Source organism: Neofelis nebulosa, chromosome 12, assembly GCF_028018385.1.
Source record: "Neofelis nebulosa isolate mNeoNeb1 chromosome 12, mNeoNeb1.pri, whole genome shotgun sequence".
NCBI lineage: Eukaryota > Metazoa > Chordata > Mammalia > Carnivora > Felidae > Neofelis > Neofelis nebulosa.
In genome coordinates, this window is record NC_080793.1 from 28462659 (window position 1) to 28480362 (window position 17704).

The window sequence follows — 17704 nt, forward strand, 5'->3', positions numbered from 1 at the left end:
TGCCTTGGTAGAGCTCTGCTATGGGCCCTGTACTGCTCATTTGCATGCTGGCTGGTTTGGGAGGCTAGCTGGACTCTTAGGGGCTTGCCCTGTGGCCTTCTTTCTAACACTTGCCCTTGTTTTGCAATTTCCTTTCCCCTCTACCCCCTGGTTATAGATTGTTCTGCCAGCTGTGTTTGTCTGCATTGCCCTGGTGTTCAGCTTGATCGTGCCACCCTTTGGCAAGTACCCCAGCCTGGAGCTTCAGCCCTGGATGTACAACGAACAGTACACATTTGTCAGGTATGTGCTTGCCTTCTGCACCCAGGGACAGAAGAGAGCCCAGACAGACCCAGGTGTTTACTGTGCTGAGGGCCAAGGGGAGGTGGACTCAAGAATGTGGATTTTATCAGGTGTCCCAAAGCCCCTGCACAAACTAATATTGGATGCAAAGAACAGCAGCAAATCGAACCTCAAATAATAGACCAGTTCTCTGTTGCCACTTTGGAGCTTGTTTCCTTTTATACTGCTGTCATCAGGAACAGTCCTATATGCTTTATGTAAATAATCTTCCCTTGGAATACATCTGTGAAGAAGCTGTCGGGTACTTGGCATTTCAAAGCTATGTTTGAACTTTGTTGTTTGATCACAGGGCTTCAATACACTGTCACAGCATTACACCCCCACGTTCTTGTTTGTGCACAGTACAGTTAATGTGCTCATTAAGTTACAGGTAGTAACTAGTGTGTGCCTTTAATGTTTATTTACTTTTGAGAGACACAGAGAAAGAGTATGAGTGGCAGAGGAGCAGAGAGAGAGACAGACACAGAATCTGAAGCAGGTGTCTGGCTCTGAGCTTTTCGGCACAGAGCCCAACGTGGGGCTCTAACTCATGAACTGCAAGATCATGACCTGAGCCAAAGTCAGATGATTAACTAGCTGAGCCACCCAGGTGCCCCTAGTGTGTGTTCTTTAGACACAAATGCCAGCTACTCTGGAACAATCCAGTGCTTCAGAGAAAAGTACAAAGAAATTTCTCTATTTCCCTAAGCAGAAGTTTTCTTCGGTCTTACACTATTTGTAGACCAAACAAAGGAAACAAAAAAATCCATAAATAGGTGAAACCGTTCCTCCTCCTCTTACCCTGTGTTTCTTGCCTGTTGAGTTCAGGTTTCATGGCTAACTGTGAAAGTATTTTTTGAAAAACTGATCCTTAATGAATTTCTTTGCATTAAAGAAATCCGTATGTAAATGTGCATGTATGTATACATGTGTTCATACACACACACACACACACACACACACGAAAAACTCCATACATAGAACTAACACAAGCTCTGCTTCAGAGGGCTGTATGTTACCTTGATCTTAAATATTCAGTCCATGTCTTGGGGGCACCTGGGTGGCTCAGTCAGTTAAGCGGCTGACTCCGGCTCAGGTCGTGATCTCACAGCTTGTGAGTTCAAGCCCCGTATCGGGCTCTGTGCTGACAGCTCAGAGCCTGGAACCTGCTTTGGCTTCTGTGTCTCCCTCTCTCTGCCCCTCCTCCACTCACACTCTGTCTGTCTCTCTCTCTCTCTCAAAAAATAAAAAAACATTTAAAAAAAATTAAAAAAAATATTCAGTCCGTGTCAGAGCTCCTTTGGGGTAGGTTCTGCATTGATTCATTTCTGTTTTAAGAGCTTGGCACACAGGAAGTGGCTAGTGAAGTGTCTAATTTAGAAAACCAATTCTACCTTCCAATTCCTGGTTTTAATGTATTGCTAAGCTGGCTGCCTGTCATGTACCCACAGTAATGATGCTCCTGAGGACACGGGCACCCAGGAACTCTTGAATGCCCTCACCAGAAACCCTGGCTTCGGGACCCGATGTATGGAAGGAAACCCAATCCCGTGAGTGCCACTTGAACTATGAGACTCTCCACAGCTGGGTCTTCTTAGGCTTGTCACCTGGTTTGATGTCTAATATATTGCCCTTATCAGCTGTGGTAGATGCCACATTGTGTCTAGTGTCATCTATCTTTCGAACTATTTTTTATTTTTAAAAGGCTCAGAGATATCTAACCACACTATCTGTAAATAAACATAGCAGACTAGGAGAGTTTTCTAACATCCCACAAAGTTAATCACTGCAGACGTTTATTTACTGCTTTACAGATTAATATTTAATTTAAATAGCACTTCATACTGATAAAATGCTTTTCCCTTCTTCGTTTCTACCAGCTCCTGTACCTAAAAGCAGAGATAGGCTGCCATTATATATAATTTTCAGTTTTGCCTATCAGTTTCTTCACTTTGCCAACCTGAAAAGATGTTATATTATTGTGTACAAAAATGGACACATTCTTCTTTTAGAGTTGCATATTTTTGTGCTTTCCTTTGAAATCCATTTTAAGGAAATAGTGTATGAATAAATGCAGTGAAACACCCATGTGTGTCTAAGTGGGTATGAGGGAAGATGTGTGTGGAAGTCTTTGTGCATAAAGACCTTGAAGAGAGTTGAGTTTCCAAGGGAGCCAAACTACGGCCCAGGCAGGTTTGAAGTTCCAGGCTGAGGTCGAATGAGATTCAGGCAGTTACATCACAGACTCTGAGGAATTATGGAGAGTGTGGGAATACAAAGATTGGAGAAAAGCTAATTTGAGTTCCTGGTTTTAAAGGCAAGGTACTGACCTCGCAAGTGACCAGTGAGCACGGTGCTCAGGCATACAAGGTTTCAGAGCAGATTTCTAGATGGAGAGTTACCATGTACTTGCTAGTTCTTACTATTAGATATTTACTAAACATGTGCTGGAATTTAATGCTTAGTGGGTGGTAAGCCCTAGCAGCCAATGTCGTCCTAAAGAACAAGATGATTGTGATGGAGAAGGACATGGAAAAAGACATGGAGACATCCTATTTGAAGTCACAAGACTTTTGCCTTTGGACAATCCTGCAAGTTGTATAGGTGAGGTAGAATGAGATGAGATGCTAATAGAGTTGGGTGGATTCCACACACGCCTGTGAGCATTGTGGACTCACAGACAGGTGGCAGCCATGGAAGGAGCCGGGTCTGGGCTTAGGGAGCCTGCAGGGACAAAAGAGGTTGGGCCCCTGCCATCAGAGGACGCACAGCCTTGGGGCAGAGCACCACTGAGTGTGTGTTAGGGATGGGGTGCAATGGAAGGGGCCCCACTCTGGCAACCTTTACTGAATTCGCATTCTAGGTCTTACCGAAAGGAGGAGAACTGAGGGAAATTTGGGACTTTGACTGTGGCATTGAGCTTTGTCTCAGCCAATCATTTTGTGAAGATTTTAGAGTGTGAGCCTCAGGAGGTACTGTGTCTTACTCTGACTTTTGCATCAAGTCACAGTGCTTTAGAGAGAACTAGAGAGCAATCCACAAATCTGTTCCTTTGAAATTTTTAGTACGTTCAAGCCTAACATAAGAATGTGGCTACACGTTAAATTGTAGAATTTGAAACTAGGAGGGTACTAGAAATGACTTGTTACAACATGTCATTGTGTACTTTTATTTTACTAGTGGAGAAGATAAGACCCAAGAGGGCAAGTGTCTTGTTGGTGGTCCACAGGGATTCAGAGCTCAAGTCAGGCACAAAGGACTTGTCTTTTGTCACCCAGGGTGCTTGCAAACAACCTAGCTCTTCATGCACTGAGCATCCTCTCCCCATCCCTCCCCAACCCCAATTCTCTACTCATTTTAAGACCTAAAGTGAATCTTTCCTTTCTGCACCAGATTTTCAGCCCATTGAGCATAACATGCAGACTCCTTCCCTGACCTGATCATCTGGCACCTGCCTCCCTCCACCCCTCCTCTTCCACTTTCTCCCTCCTAGCTCATCTCGCCCCAGCCACACTGCCTTCCTGCTGTTCCTCAAACATGGAAAGCTCATTTTCTCACTTTCTATTGCCTTGCTTATAGTGTTCTTTCTCCCCAAATCTTTTCCTGGCTTCTCTTTCTAATCGTGTATGGCTTGGAAGAAGTATCACCCTCTTTGGGAGAAGTAGTCCCGTTTCCCCCCGTTTCCCTCTTATTTTGCTTTATTTTTGGCTAGGTGACATTTGTTTATTGCCAAATTCCTGCACAGGAATGCAGGCTCCATGCAGGCAGAGACTTTGTCTTGTTCACCCCAGACTCTCAAATGTGCCGAACAGTGTCTGGCACGTAGCAGATGCTCAGTGAATATTCGTTGAATGAACACAGGGGCAGGAGACCAAATGCTGGTGGATTGCATTGACTGGAGTTTGGTAGGTGAGCATTTCGGGCCTCTTTGTGTTCCATCATCCTTAACTGCAAAGGAAGTTTGCGGCTCACAGGTCTGTGGGGAGATCACACAAATGGTGAGGGGATAGATGCATGTTTGTGGTTGTTATTGGTTGATCTGTGCTCCTGAGGCACCAGGAAAGGCCAGGCCCTCTCGGGTGATGCTACCTTTGATGTCTTCCCTCTGCAGAGACATGCCTTGCTCAGTGGGGGAAGAGGAGTGGACCACTGCCCCGGTTCCCCAGACCATCACGAAACTCTTCCAAAGTGGGAACTGGACGATGGAGAACCCCTCACCCGCCTGCCAGTGTAGCAGCGACAAAATCAAGAAGATGCTGCCTGTGTGTCCCCTGGGGGCAGGGGGGCTGCCTCCTCCACAAGTGAGTCAGTCTGAGTGTGACTGAGCAGATGGCGGTGCGGGGTGGGCTGGGGCGCTTCCGTTAGGAAGAAGGAATGGATGACCAGTCATGCAGGGGGTTGTCTTTCAGTCTTGATCTTAATTCTGTGGGGACAACAAGCATGTGAGTTTTGAAGGGAAGAAGCTGGTCCATAAGTTTCTAACTTAGCTTAGCTTGTTTCTCTAGTTTGAAAAAAGTCAGCCTAGCTTACTTACCCGTTCGAGTTAAAACCAGAACCCAACACTCGGGATCAGTGGGCTGTGGAAGACACACTCTGGCTTCTCCCGCTGAGGTAGTGTTGACAGAACATGTAGCATGACAGGCCTGGCTTCATCCCTGGTTCTGCCACAGATGAGCTGGTGACCTGGGACAGGCCCCTCAGTGCCTGGACCTGTTTTCCCACCTCTGAATTAGGGAGGCTGGCCCATGAAGCTTCTGCGGGTCTTAAAATTCTGACATTCTCTGAGACTGTGAGTGTGGGGAGCAGTCCTGAGCCTTTTTTCTGAGAACAATTTCAGGAAGAGGCTTGTTTGTGATCTCCCTCTGCTGCTGTATCAGTATCTAGGTTGCAGGGTGAGGACAACTGATTTCAAATGGGTGTGAGAACTTAAAGGTATCCTGGTTACTTCTCCCTAAAATAACAGCTGATCTATCATTAGTACCTCCAGTGAACAAGAGAATTCACTAGGCATAGAGTCAATGATACTGCTCCCCTAAATACCTTTGTGACTATACAGAATCATATTCTACTGTCTATTGTTTAGCAGTTCAGAATAATTTCCTGGGAACATGTTAGCTTGGCAGAAGGGAATGGCCAATGCTGAGGGCAGAATGGACTAGGACTTGGTGTTTGGATGATGGCAGCGCCTGGGGTCTGGTCATACTGTGGCCCATGTTTGAGGGACATGTGTCACTGTAGTCTTTGATTTTTTGTTTCTGTTCCAATTGTGGTCCATAAAGACACTTGTGCTTGGTTTTTCTGTGATGACAGAGGAAACAGAACACTGCAGACATCCTTCAGAACCTGACGGGAAGAAACATTTCGGATTATCTTGTGAAGACCTATGTGCAGATCATAGCCAAAAGGTCATTATTTATTAAACCTGGCCCTTCCTGGGTAGGGGAATTATAGGTCTAAAAATAGCAGGCTGAGTGTGTGGGGGAGGGGGGGTTGAAGACATCAGGTTTTGGCCTAATGTTGGCTTTTGGGACTTTAGGATATTTTCCTAAGCTAGAAAAGGTAAGTATTATGAACTTTTAGTGTTAGCACCAATGTTAGGGCTGCCCAGCATAATCACAGTGCTGTGCATTAGAAAAGTTCTTGAGATCAAATGTACACTGTTGATTATAGTTAAAAATACTGTATTCTATACTTCCAAGTTATGAAGCAACTAGATCTTAAAAATGTGCTTACCACAAAAACGAGAAAATAGTTACAGGACATGATGGAGGTATTAGCTAACGGCACCATGGTAATCATATTGTAATACATAGTACGTCAGATCAAATTGTTATACACCTTAAATTTGCACCAGGTTATTTGTCAGCAAAAAAAAACTGGATTCAAATTTGAATTCTACTTATTATCTGTTTTACCAGGAGCAATCAGTTGTCCTTAACTGTCCTCTTACTATTCCATGGTGCAGATGAAATGACATGATACATATAAAGGGCCTCTCCTGAATGGGATGCATGATAATTTTGGTAATACGTAGTGCTATGAAGTGAGCCCTGGGCCAACTCAATGGTCTGACTTGGCTTTGGAACCTTGAAAGAGCCATGAACGTTCCTGGGGCATCACTGCACAGCATTGAGTACTTGATGCCCAGGAAATGTTCACTCTGGTTTCCTTTTGGTTTGTTGAGCCTCTCTATTAGGTATTCTCAGTGACTTTAAATGACAGGGCTGGGGTGTGCTTGAATGATAATCACTGCGAGTTTCCAAGAACGAGGCATAACCTTTCCATGTCCTCCATAGTTAACATATTACCTTGAATTCAGTAAGTCTCAGGGTGCCTATCTGGCTCAGGTGGTATAGAGCATTTGACTCTTGATATCAGGGTCATGAGTTTGAACCCCACTTTGGGTGTAGAACCTACTTAAAAAGAATTTAAAAACATCTTTTGGTTCAGTCACATCTTTGTAAGGTGGCTTTTGAATTGGTTTAACCCAAAGCATGATTTTCATATAAATAACATGGTTTTAAGATGGGGAGAAAAAGACACAGTGACTGGGGCATCCTTCCGTGGGTACCACCCCCCAACATCAGCCTGATCACCGGATTCTTTGTCTCTGTTTATTTCCTCAGGTAGATAGTAACTTCTTTTGTATCATCAGGAATAGGATCAATGTTTCTTCACACTGATTTTTGGTTTCTTTTTCTTTGGCTTCTGCAGTTTAAAGAACAAGATCTGGGTGAATGAGTTTAGGTAAGTTGATCTCTTCCTGTGCTTGCTTTTATATTTTCTGGACTCCAGTAGTTCAGAAGGATGACTTTGATCCAGGTATCCCAGATCCCAGGAGGCTGGGGTGTGGGGATTACTTGGTGCTCAGCTGCTACTTCAGACGCCTTTGAAAGATTTGGCACTCTGATCCCCTGGAGGATATTCAGCAGTTTCTTAGAGGTCTCTAGGGATTTAACAGGGAAGCACAGTGTTGTGAGGAAATACCTTATGCTATTGACACATTCCCAAGGGGTACTGGGGACTCCAGGACAATTTTTCAGGCCTCTGGAATGAGACCAAGAAGATCTTGGATGAAATAAGAGGCATCAAAGTTAATTATCTTCACAGTGTTTGAACTCCTTTATCTATGTAGGTTTTGAAGGAACAGGTAGCACTAGGGAAGAAAGGAACAATGCTTGAAGCCAATTTGTACTTACTAGAAAATGAGATAGCTTATATGGCTGCCTCAAAACTTAGCTCCATCACTGCTTCCCACTTTTTCTCTTTGCTTTTTCCCCAAGGGCCAGCACCCACAGACCTCTGCACAGAGCAGATGCAAACTGGGACCCCTAAAGTAGTCTTCGTGCTAGAAAAGAGCCAAGGCCTGTCTATAAGCCCTCCTCCCCAGGCTACTCTGGTCAGTGTCCCTCCTCCAATTTGCCATCTGATTGTCTCGAAACCCAGAACCCTGCCCAGACACCCACGTGCGGGCCTGGGACATCAGGCTGTGAGGCGAACGACCATTCTTAATGTCTCAGACATCTCACTCTGTGTATAATCACATGCAGGTCCTTCCCACTCATGCGGTAACCATAAGAGTTAAGAGATTGCCAGAATTCATTAGAGGAGGCCAAGATGCAGCTTTCTCCAAGGCTAGCTTCAGTCCTTCTTTGAATAAGCAATTCATCTACGTGAAGCATGCACAAATTCACGGGGTGCCTGCTGCTCAACAGTACTGTGTACCATGCTGTATTTTAATGCCAGGATGTTCTTGTAGGTACGGAGGGTTTTCCCTGGGTGCCAGTAATTCTCATTCACTTCCTTCAAGTCAAGAAGTTAATCATGCCATCAAGCAAGTGAAGAAACACTTAAAGCTGGCCAAGGTACGGTATCCATTCTAGGACATGTCAGAAAAATGGGCCTAGAGTTGCTGCTATGTGGGAGTAGTTGACAGGTACATCTAATCACCCAGCCACTTACTGTTTTTAAGATTTTTGAATACAAAGCTGTTGTTGGGATTTACTGATCTTGTGTCAGCCAAGAGTAGGGTACACAGTGTATGTTTAATATCTGAAAACATAGATCAAAAAAAATTTAGAGATTTTTTTTTTTTTTTTTTTAATTTTTTTTTTCAACATTTTTTATTTATTTTTGGGACAGAGAGAGACAGAGCATGAACGGGGGAGGGGCAGAGAGAGAGGGAGACACAGAATCGGAAACAGGCTCCAGGCTCCGAGCCATCAGCCCAGAGCCTGACGCGGGGCTCGAACTCACGGACCGCGAGATCGTGACCTGGCTGAAGTCGGACGCTTAACCGACTGCGCCACCCAGGCGCCCCAAAAATTTAGAGATTTAAAAGCTCTCAGAATAACTTCAGTTTGTGAATTTAGCCAGTAGGCAAATAAAGTGGGCTTCAAACATACTTTTCTAAAACAATCACTGGTTAAACAGGAAATGAATTATTTCCTTAAAGTTGGCAGGAGGACCTCTATAAAGCACCCACTTCATTTCTCAGTACTTCCGGTTTCCCATTTTTTTTATTAAAAATTTTAAAAAAATATTTGTTTATTTTTGAGAGAAAGAGAGAACGTGAGTGGGGGAGGGGCCAAGAGAGAGGGAGACACAGAATCCAAAGCAGGCTCCAGGCTCTGAGCTGTCAGCACAGAGCCCAACATAGGGCTCAAACTCATGACTGTGAGATTATGACCTGAGCTGAAGTTAACCGCTTAACTGACTGAGCCACCCAGGTGCCCTCCCTGCCACTCCAATTTTTTTTTAATGTTTAGTTTTGAGAGAGAGAGGGAGGGAGAGAGACAAGGCAGGGGGAGGGACAGAGAGAGAGAAGGAGACACAAAGTCTAAAGCAGGCTCCAGGCTGTTGAGCCCAGTGCGGGGCTCAAACCCACAGACCACGAAATCACGAGCTGAGGTTGGATACCTAACTGACTGAGCCACTCAGGCGCCCCTCTGGTTTCCCATTTTTAAATGAGAATTGAGGGGTCAGATGACCTGCATTCCAGAATCATGGGCAGCCACAATAGTCCTAAAGTCGTATCGCCACTTTTGACGCACAGACCCTACATATCCAATACCTCAGCACACTGAGTGTAGTTCTGGGTCTTAGGAGGACGCCAGGGGAACACTTGGGAGAATCCTCACCACTCAGTTAAGTGAGACATCTGCATCTTGGGACTTTGAGTCACTGGGCATCCCTGCAACTCCTTCAAGACTTGTGGTTTGGGGCAGCACGAATGCTTAAGATTTCTGGTCACTTGTTTCTTGGGCGCCAGTTATCCAGTGGCTTCAAATCTCACCTCAGTGAACAAAGCAGTAAAATATTGCTCCTCACATGGTTGTCCTGTTGCCCTTCCCTGTGAACCATCCCAGCTGAGGCAAGTTTCTTTTGTTCACAGGACAGTTCTGCAGATCGATTTCTCAGCAGCTTGGGAAGATTCATGACAGGACTAGACACGAAAAATAACGTCAAGGTAAAGCCCTTTGTTCTAGTAGCTTCTTGATGAACAACTCATCATGTTGACAGGTGTGTTCATGACAGAAAAGAGCTACTAATTTTACCACAGAGGCCATACAGTATAGCAATGAAGAGAATTTGCTTTGCCACCAGACATACCAAGTGAACTATTGTGACCGTGACCAAGTTACCTAACTTATCTAAGCCTCAGTTTACTAATCTAAGAAAGGGAGATCATAATCATGCCTCTCTTAAAACTATGGTGAGGATTGAGTGAGTTAAAGGTATAGGGTCGTTGGCACAGCACCTGGCTTTATGATCTGTGCTCCACATACCCTGGCTACCGTGATTACTTTGCCATGTTCTCAGACTATAATGTTTTATCTTGGTATATGACTGGAATTCCTAAAATTTACGCCCATGTTTTTTTGTATGTGCATCTACCTCCGGAAGAAGGATTTGGAAGCATTACTTTGTACCTGGTGTATTTTATTTTAGGTGTGGTTCAACAACAAGGGCTGGCATGCCATCAGCTCTTTCTTGAATGTCATGAACAATGCCATCCTCCGGGCCAACCTGCAGAAGGGAGAGAACCCCAGCCAGTATGGGATTACCGCTTTCAATCACCCTCTGAATCTCACTAAGCAGCAGCTCTCAGAAGTGGCTCTGTAAGTGTGACTGTGTCTGAATGGGTGGGGTAGGAGGATGAGCGGGTGTTGGTGGACTCCTGGAATAGGGGAAGGAAGTGTGAAACTGGTTCTGGACTATCAGCAGAGGTCACAGTTATATTCTTGTATATCTGGATTGTTCAGGTTCTGGTAGAAAATGATCATATGAATTGGCTGATAGGGATTAAACTGCAGAAGATAAAGGACCTGATGTCTAAAGACCATTACATTTAGTGAATTAAAGTAAAATTGTCAATAAAATCCTAAAATACTTTATCTCACCATTTACACATTGGTTAATAAAAAATCAGGGTGCCTGGGTGACTCAGTTGGTTAAGTGGCCGACTTTGGCTCAGGTTATGATCTCATGGTTTTTGGGTTCAAGCCCTGTGTGGGGCTCTGTGCTGACAGCCCAGAGCCTGGAGCCTGCTTCAGGCTCTGTGTCTCCCTCTTTCTCTCTGCCCCTTTCCCGGTCACGCTCTGTCTCTCAAAACGTCAATAAACATTAAAAAAAATAAATTTAGAAAATGGTTTTATTAGTTTTGAAACCACTATTTTCTAAACTTGGTGAAGCATACTTTTATCAGCTTGTCTTTTTAATTCCTCAGTCAAGTGTGTGTGTGTGTGTGTGTGTGTGTGTGTGTGTGTGTCTGTGTGTATGTGTGAAGTTTAAAGCCAGTATAATATAGTTTAAAGGGCATAGCCTTGGAATCATACAGGTCTATGTTTGAATCTGGTTTCTAAATTTCTAGATGTATGGTGTTAAATGAGGCAATTCATGTAAATTGCCAAGTCTAGCACTCAGCATTAGATTCTTCCCTGTGTATGGAGCATGGCACAGCTATTTCTGCTGAACTCATATAGAAAATGGGGCGCCTGGGTGGCGCAGTCGGTTAAGCGTCCGACTTCAGCCAGGTCACGATCTCGCGGTCCGTGAGTTTGAGCCCCGTGTCAGGCTCTGGGCTGATGGCTCAGAGCCTGGAGCCTGTTTCCGATTCTGTGTCTCCCTCTCTCTCTGCCCCTCCCCCGTTCATGCTCTGTCTCTCTCTGTCCCAAAAATAAATAAAAAACGTTGAAAAAAAAAAAATTAAAAAAAAAAAAATGTATGTCACTAGGATCTTTATACCAACTTTATATATAATTAATATATATAAGAATAGTTTATATTATACCCTCTTTAATGAGCTTATAATTCTTAAAATAAGAATTTGAGAATTTTTGTTACATATGCTGCATACTATTGTTTTCAAATTTATTTAAAGCCGGAAATTAACTTATTTGAATAGTTTCACACTAATATTTCTGCTTTATTTAGTTTTCAAGATATAGTAGTCCTATATGTGTGAAAAATTATAACTTAATGCTCTTAAGTGTCAAGAAAGGAAGACCAAATGAATGCCATTTGACCATTCTTAGACTTTTTAAAATAATTTCACTATGGTAATGGGTTCTTTTTTGCCTCACTGAAATCACTTTTGCATTTTAATCATCAGAATTTTTTTTACTTGAAAATAATCGTCTTTAACCCTGAATGAAATTCGTTTGGTGAACAGATATTTTTCCCTCAGATCTCAGACACTTGTGTGTTTGTGTGTGTGTGTGCACGTGTATCTCACTTGATTGGGTCCTCAGCTGCATCAATGGCCTCTCATAGCCTCACTGCCTTTTGTTTTCAGGATGACTACATCAGTGGATGTCCTTGTGTCCATCTGTGTCATCTTTGCAATGTCCTTCGTCCCGGCCAGCTTTGTGGTGTTCTTGATCCAAGAGCGGGTCAGCAAAGCAAAACACCTGCAGTTCATCAGTGGAGTGAAGCCTGTCATCTATTGGCTCTCCAATTTTGTGTGGGATATGGTAAGAACTCCAGTCTGCTGCTGTTTTATAAATCATTAGGGCTGTGGATTGGACGAAAGAGCCCCCCGCCCCGGCTTTTCTAAAAGTGTACTAGCTAGTCAAAGATGAATGAAAAAGGAAAAGGCAGAGGCAGTTGTATACTCTCATGACACTAAATATGGCATCAAATACAGAGCTGATCTCCCGCTGGAAAGAAAAATCTGTCCACGCTGCAATTAATACCACTGCCGCTAATTTCCTAACTGACCATTTTTCAAAGTAACATCAAGCTGGAAGACCCTTAGTCAAAACTTCAGTGCCTTTACCTTGTCTGGTAGGTTTTCACCACCAGAATCAGGGTGTTCTTTACCTTGGTAGGAAATCCATCTTTCAGTTGAAAACTCTATACATTTTACCCAGAAGCTTATCCATCCATTTCAAATATATTTTTACGCCAGCTGTAATACATTGCTTCTGTTCAGACCAGTATAGAGGACTTAAAAGAATTCTGAACTTCTAATTTTTGTAAAGCGGAGTTGAAGTTTATCTCCCTTGACTTCCATTAATTGTAAGCCACACAGAACAAATTTAATTCTTCTCCCACCGCACAGTCCTTCAGGTATTTAAACACAACTTTCATTTAACCCAGGTCTTCCCCATATAAGATGATCTATATGAGAACATACTTTGTAATCTCTAAAGCACTGTACAAACATGAGTAATGATGATGATGTTTGTTTTGATTATACCAAGCCTCTCAGACTTATCACTGTTCCGATATGTTGCCTTTCTATGGCCATGCCCCACGTTGTTAATGTTCCTTTTGAAAAGCCAAGCCGAAAACTAACCTTGTGTTCAGGCTGAGGTCTGAAGGGTTACATATCTAGAGAGAGTTGATCTTTATGCCATACTTTCATTACTTAGCCCATGGGTATTGCATGGGGAGGTAGCACTGTCTAGATGGCAACTTGGTAGTGAACTGTAATTTCCATTTCATATCATGATTGGTGAATGGGGTCTCTTTCACTCTATACTAATGCAATTGATTTTCTGAACCTAAACTTCATATTTATCCCTATTACACTGCATCTTGTTTAGTATCCATTTGGTTTTGTTTTTGTCTTGATCCAGTGATTACTTCATTTGGTAAACACATACTTAAGTGCTCACTATGCATCTGACTGTGGCAGGCACAGGAGGTTCAGAGATGGAATATCAAGTCTGTGACCTCAGAGCTATCCCTTATCTTCCTGTGTATTATCTGTCCCTTCCTGCTTTAGAGACTCTGAAATTCACTAAAAGCATGTCTTCATCTAAGTTGTTGATAAACATACTGGGAAGAATGGGGCTGAGACAGAGCCCTGCAGTCTGAAGCTCAAATTCTTTTAACAGCCAACAAGCCCACTTCCCCTCCCCGCATGTACTTCGGTCCGCCAGCTATGAATTCTCATAATTGTCCTGTAGTCAAGTCTTTATATCTGCATTTTAATGCTTGACACACTGTCAGGACAGCCTTGAAAATTATTCTCAGTGTGATGAAACAATTGTGACATTCATGTTATGAGTTAAGCGCTTATAAATAGATTACATGTGAGATTGAACTTGGGCAGACTATAATATAGCATTAACGATGAAGCACGCAATCATCTTTGGGAAGAATAATGGAAGCTTATTTGCTGCTGTGAAATTGTAATTACTCTGACTGGGAATCCATTGTTCAGTATAAGTTTACTGAGCGTGACACCTTGGCTTAGCTGTTGGAAAGACAGAAAGGGCATGCAGTTTATAAAATCAGCCAAGGGTAAAATGCTTGTCAAAATGTATTGTCCGATATTTTGATTAATGCTTTATGTGGCTTCATTAATTCAAAGTTATTCTCCCAATATGTTTATCTGCCCTTTCTTGTCCTATGATGGTGAAGACTTGAGATGTGTTGTGTCTCTGACTCAGGGGTGAACCTTATTTCCTTGCTTTTCACTTTTAGTGCAACTATGTGGTCCCTGCCACGCTGGTCATTATCATCTTCATCTGCTTCCAGCAGAAGTCTTACGTGTCCTCTACCAACCTGCCTGTGCTAGCCCTTCTACTTTTGCTGTATGGGTAAGGCACCTGTGGATGGGGGTAAGGCATATAGTGCCCAGTTTCTGAGGGAAGGCAGGGGATACCCAGTGGACATTTGTCTTTGTGCCTCACCAGGTGGTCGATCACACCTCTCATGTACCCAGCCTCCTTCGTGTTCAAGATCCCCAGCACAGCCTACGTGGTCCTCACCAGCGTGAACCTCTTCATTGGGATCAACGGCAGCGTGGCCACTTTTGTGCTGGAGCTATTCACCAACAATGTGAGTCTGCTGAAAGAGCAGCTCTTGTGGGGACGAGCATCTCTGCGAGCCAGAGGACAGCATGGAATAATGATCTAATGCTACTTGTCTGTGGTGTTGACCCCGCTGACCACTCCATCCTTTTTCAGATTCTCTCCCCGCCGGGTTTGAATAGCACGTCTTTCTCCTCCTTTTTTTTTTATATTTCTTAGTTTGATCAAACCCTTGAGTTTCCTTTGACAGATTCTTTTGTACTCCTTTCTGTTTAAGTGTTGCTCTTCCCACTATTTGGTCCTGTGCCATCTTTGCTTTCCACTTAAGATGTTATCTCTGTGTGATGCCATTCATTCCCGAGGCTTTGACCAACCCTCTCTCCGTGTCTTACATAGTTATCTCCCGGATCTATGCCTTTAGCCCTCATTGTTCCCTGGAACTCTAGTTTCACGTTTTCACTTGCCTAGCAGATGGCTCCAGTTAGATTATTTCTAGATGCCCCATACTTGACCTGTCCTAATCATCTTTTCTCTCAAAACCTAGTACTTCTCTTGCCATTCCCGTCCCACTGGATGGCATTCCTATCTACCCAATCACCCCAGCTGGCAGTATTATAGTCATCGTATATGCTTTTGCTTATGTCCCACATTGAACTGTTTACCTTGTCTGGTCTTCTGGTTCCAGATCTCTTTAAGGGCCCTGTCCATTCCTGTTGTTACTGTCTTTGTCCAAACACCTTAACTTAGCATGCAAGGCCTTTAGAGGTGCACAGCTCTTCCTGGCCAAATCTCACCACACCCTTTCCCAAGGCTCTGTAGTTTTAGCTGAGTTTGTTGTTGGCTTTAACCGTCCATACTCCTGTAGGCCTGACTTCTTTTATTATAGAGCCTGGTAGTATCTCACTAAGCCTTCAATACTCTGCTCAGATATGAAGCTTTCCTTACCTGCCAAGCGGGAGGCGCTCTCCCTTTCTCCTGTGCTCCCCAAACCCTCAGTTCATGCCTCCAGTACTACCAGTTATGTAGTAATTTCCTCAGAGTAGAGACCGTTTATTAACCTTGGCCTCCCCTGTGCCCTAACACGGGGCATCCAGCACATGGCAACTTAATTGTTGGCTATTTGGCCACTGGCTTGACGTGTACAAGAAGGATTTTTAAAATGCCTACAAAATCCTGAAACTGAAATATTACCCAGGCATGAGCAATTTGCTTTTGAAATGCTAAGCCAGTATTTTATTACAGATTTGCCTCTGATTAAAAATAACTGTTTCCAAACTTTGCTCCTATTTCTACATATTCATAGCATTACTTCAATTTTTTTTTTTTTACTTCAGATTTTCTAAAGAAATTTTATTGGGTTATGTATCATCAACTATGGCTGTTACTATTGATTGGTGTCTGAATTCAAAGGTTCAGTTTGACCCCAGCGAATCCAAATTTTTCTAATCTCTCATATTTTAGATATATTTTTAGCCTAAACCACAAATGACATTCATTTGAAGAAATGACATTTCTTTCTTATTTTTTTTATTTTTTATTTTTTTAGAAACTGAATAACATCAATGATATCCTGAAGTCTGTATTCTTGATTTTCCCACATTTTTGCCTGGGACGGGGGCTCATCGACATGGTGAAAAATCAGGCAATGGCTGATGCCCTGGAAAGGTTTGGTGAGCAACAGCAGTGGCTAGAGGGTGCTTTCGTGGAGATGACAGTTTTCATGGGCCTTGGGACTCTGGGCTTTGTTTTGGAAAGAGACTGGTGACTGGGCATAGGACTTCCCACCACTCAGAGGGTTCATGACAATGAAGCTGGATGTGGTGTGGATCTTTTGATGCAACATTTGTCTGCCTCTGATAGCCTTGAGAAAAGTGAGAGGGCAATTTTGGAGGTAAGGAGGTAAGGGAAATACTGGCTTCATCCTGGACCCAGTGCATAAAGCCACTGGTTGGGTTTGTTAGTCACTGGAAAAGGCAAACCATAGTTATAATTGGATACAGTCCAGAGAACCAGAAGGAAGGGTACAAACTTTGGCTCTGACTACTAGCAAAGTCGTGGGTCTGCAGAGTGGCCATCTATTACCTTTTACAAAGTCTATAAAAAGGTAATTTATTGCAGCTTTTTCAATCTCTAGAGTCTTTAAAAATATTTCTCCTGTGGCCACATTACTGTTCTTCATCCACTGGCTCATATAGCTAGATGGGCCATGTTATTTAATGGACATAGAAGAGGGACTATTTTTTCTTTCTTTTCAATTAACAAGTGCACAGGAGATGTATAAGGAATGTAAGGAGTATTCCCATAAAGCCAGATGATTTAATTAGTTCAATGGGTTACATTATATGCTACTGAAAGGGGCATCTTTTTAAAGCACTCTCTAATCTTCAGTGAAACAGTTTGCTAAAATACCCTTAAAATTACCCTGGATTGTTTGCCTTTTTAAAAGGGATTTGTGGCATGTCTCATTAAAAAGGAAATATAAGATATGAAATTAGAGATCTAATACATGTTAGTTCTGAAATTCTGACTGATTACTGGGTCATAGTATATTTTCCCAAAATGCTACTCTAAATCAGACTTGAAAAGTAATCACTCCCTTACTTGTCATAGACAAGAACCATTGGTGTTTTTGGGAACATAGACAAATTTGAGCCTGAATTTGAGGAAGGGCCATGGTGTTTGGTGCCTCCATTCTGACTGGATCTCTACATTGTGTCTTCAGGGGAGAATCGTTTTGTTTCACCACTGTCTTGGGACTTAGTGGGACGAAACCTCTTCGCCATGGCTGTGGAAGGGGTGGTATTCTTCCTCATCACTGTTCTGATCCAGTACAGATTCTTCATCAGGCCCAGGTGAGCTTTTTCTCAGAACTCATGGAGCACCTGGTTGAGGGTCACAGAGGAACATGGGGAAGCACTAGTCAGTGGTGGTTTCTTTGCATTGATCTCAAGACAATCCAACTGATTTTCCTAATGTGGGTATCCTCTAGCCCACAGCACTGCTGATCCTAAAAACTACAGAGAGTATATTTTATAGGACTTGCTTAGAAATTGGGTCTTTGTCTTGAAAGATACCTTGAAAGGTTGATTTTTTTTTTTTTTTCTTAAAAATTTTCC

The 17704-nt window shown here is 43.1% G+C and overlaps 2 protein-coding genes across 7 annotated transcripts in view; one reads left to right on the plus strand and one right to left on the minus strand.

The window, feature by feature from the left end:
• The window catches only part of ABCA1 (ATP binding cassette subfamily A member 1), a 138095-nt gene that overhangs the window by 104504 nt on the left and 15887 nt on the right, over positions 1 to 17704 (plus strand). For 4 of the 5 annotated variants that reach the window (XR_009251525.1, XM_058694683.1, XM_058694682.1 and 1 more), the window contains exons 29-41: positions 158 to 282; positions 1773 to 1871; positions 4433 to 4622; positions 5632 to 5726; positions 7036 to 7068; positions 8081 to 8186; positions 9716 to 9790; positions 10273 to 10442; positions 12119 to 12296; positions 14260 to 14375; positions 14472 to 14616; positions 16135 to 16258; positions 17311 to 17440. Coding sequence is in view for 4 of the 5 variants with exons in the window: in XM_058694683.1 (XP_058550666.1) it covers positions 158 to 282; positions 1773 to 1871; positions 4433 to 4622; positions 5632 to 5726; positions 7036 to 7068; positions 8081 to 8186; positions 9716 to 9790; positions 10273 to 10442; positions 12119 to 12296; positions 14260 to 14375; positions 14472 to 14616; positions 16135 to 16258; positions 17311 to 17440 (1586 nt within the window). In the remaining variant the exon portion in view is untranslated. The remainder of the gene's footprint in view (positions 1 to 157; positions 283 to 1772; positions 1872 to 4432; positions 4623 to 5631; positions 5727 to 7035; positions 7069 to 8080; positions 8187 to 9715; positions 9791 to 10272; positions 10443 to 12118; positions 12297 to 14259; positions 14376 to 14471; positions 14617 to 16134; positions 16259 to 17310; positions 17441 to 17704) is intronic. The other variant, XM_058694685.1, reaches the window with a different exon arrangement.
• Positions 3726 to 17704, minus strand: part of LOC131491570 (protein NipSnap homolog 3A-like) — a 42313-nt gene continuing 28334 nt past the window's right edge. The window contains exons 8-9 of one of the 2 annotated variants that reach the window (XR_009251529.1): positions 4856 to 7267; positions 3726 to 4744 (exon numbers count right to left, since the gene is read on the minus strand). The gene's annotated coding sequence lies outside the window, so the exon portion shown is untranslated. Of the gene's footprint in view, positions 7268 to 17704 lie in introns of both variants that reach the window. The other variant, XR_009251528.1, reaches the window with a different exon arrangement.